At 65.0% G+C, this 3,873-nt stretch overlaps 1 protein-coding gene across 1 annotated transcript; it reads right to left on the bottom strand.

Moving 5' to 3' along the window:
• Nucleotides 1-1,864: 1,864 nt before the first annotated feature.
• LOC111533807 (undifferentiated embryonic cell transcription factor 1) lies at nucleotides 1,865-3,205 on the bottom strand. The gene is made up of 2 exons (XM_023200485.3): nucleotides 2,589-3,205; nucleotides 1,865-2,455 (listed from the first exon to the last, which is right to left on the bottom strand). The coding sequence occupies exons 1-2, from the start codon at nucleotides 3,136-3,138 to the stop codon at nucleotides 1,980-1,982; spliced, it is 1,026 nt and encodes a 341-aa protein (XP_023056253.2). The 5' UTR covers nucleotides 3,139-3,205; the 3' UTR covers nucleotides 1,865-1,979.
• Nucleotides 3,206-3,873: the final 668 nt, after the last annotated feature.

Below are 3,873 nucleotides of genomic sequence, written 5' to 3'. Positions count from 1 at the left end.
ACTACAGGTGCATGGCACCACGCCCAGCTATTGTTTTGATTATTCTGAGATGTGGTCTCACCATGTTGCCCATGCTGGTTTGGCACGCCTGAGCTCAAAGTGATCCTTCCGCCCAGGCCTCCCAGTGTTGGGATTATAGGCGTGAGCCACCGAGCCTGGCCTAGAGTGTCTTTTTTTTTTTTTTTGAGACAGAGTCTTGCTCTGATGTCCAGGCTGCAGTGCAGTGCAACCTCCGCCTCCCGGGTTCAAGTGATTCTCCTGCCTCAGCCTCCTGAGTAGTTGGGATTACAGGCTCATGCCACCATGCCTGACTAATTTTTGTATTTTTAGTAGAGATGGAGTTTCACCATGTTGGTCAGGCTGGTCTCAAACTCCTGACCTCGTTAGTGATCTGTCTGCCGCCTCTGGCTTTCCAAAGACCTGGGATTACAGACGTGAGCCACCGCGTCTGGCCTCAGAGTGTGTTTTTGTTTTTTGTTTTTTTTGAGACGGAGTTCTGTGTCCCCCAGGCTGGAGTGCAGTGGTGCAATCTCAGTTCACTGCAACCTCCGCTTCCTGGGTTCAAGCAATTCAATTCTCCTGATTCAGCCTCCTGAGTAGCTGGGACTACAGGCATGTGCCACTATGCCCAGCTAATTTTTGTATTTTTAGTAGAGATGGGGGTGCACCGTGTTGCCCAGGCTGGTCTCGAACTCCTGAGCTCAGGCAATCCACCCGCCTCAGCCTCCCAAAGTGTTAGGATTACAGGCGTGAATCACAACATCTGGTGCCTCAGTGTCTTAAATGAGGTGAGGCTTGCAGTCAGTTCTTGCAGGCGTGGTCTCACAGGCCTTCCCCTCAGACCTGGGCAAGCCGTTCATTTCCCAGGAGCTGCCATTAGCACTAGCGGGACCTATTCTTTCAGATCCCCAGAAAGGCATGTGTGGGAGGGGCTGCAACCCTACCACCCACAGGGAACCCCTCAGGACTGCTGGGTGCTGGGCCAATGGGGACCCCCAGCCCCATTTAGTTGCATGGCCCTGGGCAAGCCACTTGTCTTTCTGGATGGGCCCGCTAATTTGCAGGTATTGTTATGCCAGCGGAACTCCTACAGGCTACATTTGTATCTCCGGCTCCACCCAATCCCCCTTCTGACTCGGGTCCAGGGTGGGGCCCTGTATTGCTACTTGGAAATTGCTTCCTGGGCAGGTTTGCTTCGGTTCTCTCAAAACTGCAAGGGCCCTGCCCTCAGCCTCTGCCCAAGGATCACACCACAGCCGCTCAGGGCCTCCCTGGGCCCACCCAGACCAGAGCCACCTCCCTGGAGACAAAACCAGCATTCTCCCTGGAGCTGTGTGGCTCCTCTTCCTCTTTTGTTTCCCTGGACCTGGGAGAGTTCAGCCAGGTGGTTCAAGACTGCCCAAGGCTATGGGAGGACCTTGGGAATGCCCCAAGCTACTCCTGGGTCAAAGGGGGTTCTCTGCTGGGCAGTGTGGAGGCGGCCACCCTAACCCCCATCCCTGCATTGAGTCAAGGTGTGGGTCAGCCTCAGTTTCTCTACGGACCCGCAGCGGAACTTACCCTCCCCCCTCCGTTTTACTCAGTGGGGCTCCCCAGGAGGGGCAGGGAGAGTCTGGTGTGGCCCTGAGAAGCGGGTGTGTAACCAGGACCCGGCAGAAAGCACCACACCCACCTCCCTCGAGCCTGGAGTCCTGAGCCTACATCTGGATGTGCCCCACGGAGCTCTGTCCACACCTCAGGAGCGGGTGGGAGCCCCTCTCTGTGATGAGAGCGTTGCAACCCTGACCCGACCTTTGCAGCCCCAGCGCTTCCGGGCGCCACTCCCTCCCCGCCTCGAGACCCGCACTCCTACACAGCCCGGAGACTAGGAAAACAATCTTTTTATTGAACGTACCCAGGAGCGGGGGTGGGAAGGCAGCAGGAGGGATCAGGGCGGAGGGGCCTCGGCCTGGAGAGGGGAGGCTGGCCGCAGCCGGGACTCACTGGCATGGGTCCCTGAGGACCCCTCGCTCGGCGGCCGCGCTGCCCAGAATGAAGCCCACGGCCAGGGACACTGTCTGGTCGAAGGCGCCGCGCAGCTGCTCCACGTGCTGGTTCAAGGTCAGCAGCTGGTCGCGCAGCGGGCCCAGGATGTTCGCGATGTCGCCCAGGTGCCCCAGGGTCTGCAGCAGGGCGGTGTTCAGCGACGGGGGCGCGGCCGGAGGGTGCGCGCAGTCCTCGGGGCGGCTGGGCGGCGAGTCGGGGTCTTCACGGGCCGGGGACGGCGGCGGGGACCCCGGGCCGCGGACGGGTGTGCGGTCCTCGGGGATGCAGGCGGCGAGGGCGGTTGGGGCGGGGGCTGGCGGGGATCTGGGGGCCCGGGAGGTGTCCGCAGACTTCGGCGGGGACGGGCTGAAGCGGAGCGTCCAGGCGGGGTCCGCGTCGGGGTCGCGGGCAGTGGGCAGCGGAGTGGCGTCTGGGATCGCGGAGAGGGCGGTCGGGCGGGGATTCGGGGGGCGCGCCCGCCCCTCCCCCGCAGCCCTCGGCCGCCCCCGGTCCTTCCGGAGCCCTCTGCCCCATCCGGCCCCCGAGCCCCCCCACCCGCTTACCTGGTTCGGCCCGAGCTGGCGCGTGCGCGTTGGGGGCCGGGCGGCGGCCGCGCTGGGGGCGCCCGGACCCGGGGGAGCGGCGGCGAGGCCGTTTGCGCCCGTTGTCGCCCAGCAGCCCCATGAGCTTTCGGATCTGCTCGTCGAAGGGCCCGGGCGGCTGGCCGTGCGCCTCGCGAAACTTGTCCTTGAGAAACTTGTAGCGGCGGCGACACTGCGCGGGGGTGCGGCGCACCTGCTGCCGGGCCAGCGCGGCCGACACGCGGCGGTAGATGGGCAGGGCCTGGCGGCGGTCCAGGAGCAGCGCGCGCCACACGGCCGGTTGCAGCAGCGTCCCCAGCAGCAGCTCCGTCTCCTGGGCGCTCCAGGGCGTGCGCTGCGCCGAGCCCGGGGACACTGGCAACCCCAGTTCCCCCAGCGCACTGGGCGAGGCGGGCCTCCGAGGCGGGGTCCCCGGGACGTCTCCGGGCGGCCGCGGCTCGGGGTCGGGGCTGGCGGGCGACGGCGGCGCGGGGGGCGCGAGCGGGGGCGGCCTGCGGGGCCGCAGCAGCATCCCTGGGCCGGGGCGCGACGCGCGAAGATGGAGAGGGGGTCGGACGCCGCCCGGGCCGCCCACACGCGTTCTGAGCATCCGGCGCCGCCGTCCAGCCGTCCGAGCCGGGTCTACACGACCCTCCCACCGCCTCCGCCCCGCCCAGCGCGCCCCGCCCCGCCCGCCCGCCGGGTCCTAAGGGGTCCGTCCTGGCGCCGCGGCCGGGAAGACAGAGCAAAGCCTGGCTTCGGTCGGAAACAGAGTCCCCAGTGGTTCTGTCCTTAACGGAGGTGCTGCGATGCCCGAGCCCCGTTCGTTTTTAGCCTGTGCCGAGCCTCCCCCCGCCCCCTGTCGAGGTGTGTGCGGAGCCCCTCCCGCTCCGGAAGGCGCTGGCGCCCCCTTGTCCGGACCCCAGTACTGCCCCCCCGCCCCCCGGGCTCAGCACCTGCACGCCAGGGGTCCCGAGGACTGGGTGGAAGGAGAAGCCACGCCAGCCGCGGGAATGGGTGTCGGAGTTCACGGGCTCTGCAGAAGGAACTTTTATTTATTTATTTATTTATTTTTATTTTATTTTTTTTTGAGACGGAGTCTCGCTCTGTCGCCCGGGCTGGAGTGCAGTGGCCGGATCTCAGCTCACTGCAAGCTCCGCCTCCCAGGTTTACACCATTCTCCTGCCTCAGCCTCCCGAGTAGCTGGGACTACAGGCGCCGCCACCTCGCCCGGTTAGTTTTTTGTATTTTTAGTAGAGACGGGGAT

This window comes from Piliocolobus tephrosceles, unplaced genomic scaffold (genome assembly GCF_002776525.5).
Source record: "Piliocolobus tephrosceles isolate RC106 unplaced genomic scaffold, ASM277652v3 unscaffolded_23442, whole genome shotgun sequence".
In the NCBI taxonomy this organism is placed as follows: domain Eukaryota; kingdom Metazoa; phylum Chordata; class Mammalia; order Primates; family Cercopithecidae; genus Piliocolobus; species Piliocolobus tephrosceles.
Note: the sequence above shows the minus strand (reverse complement) of the source record. Positions and strands in the feature narration are given on the sequence as shown.

Bases quoted from the DNA above. Each gene is read 5' to 3' on its own strand.
- LOC111533807 (XM_023200485.3), bottom strand. From the start codon at position 3,138: ATGCTGCTGCGGCCCCGCAGGCCGCCCCCGCTCGCGCCCCCCGCGCCG. The intron at 2,456-2,588 runs GTAAGCGGGTGG...CCGCGATCCCAG, and splicing joins GCCAGCTCGGGCCGAACCAG to ACGCCACTCCGCTGCCCACT.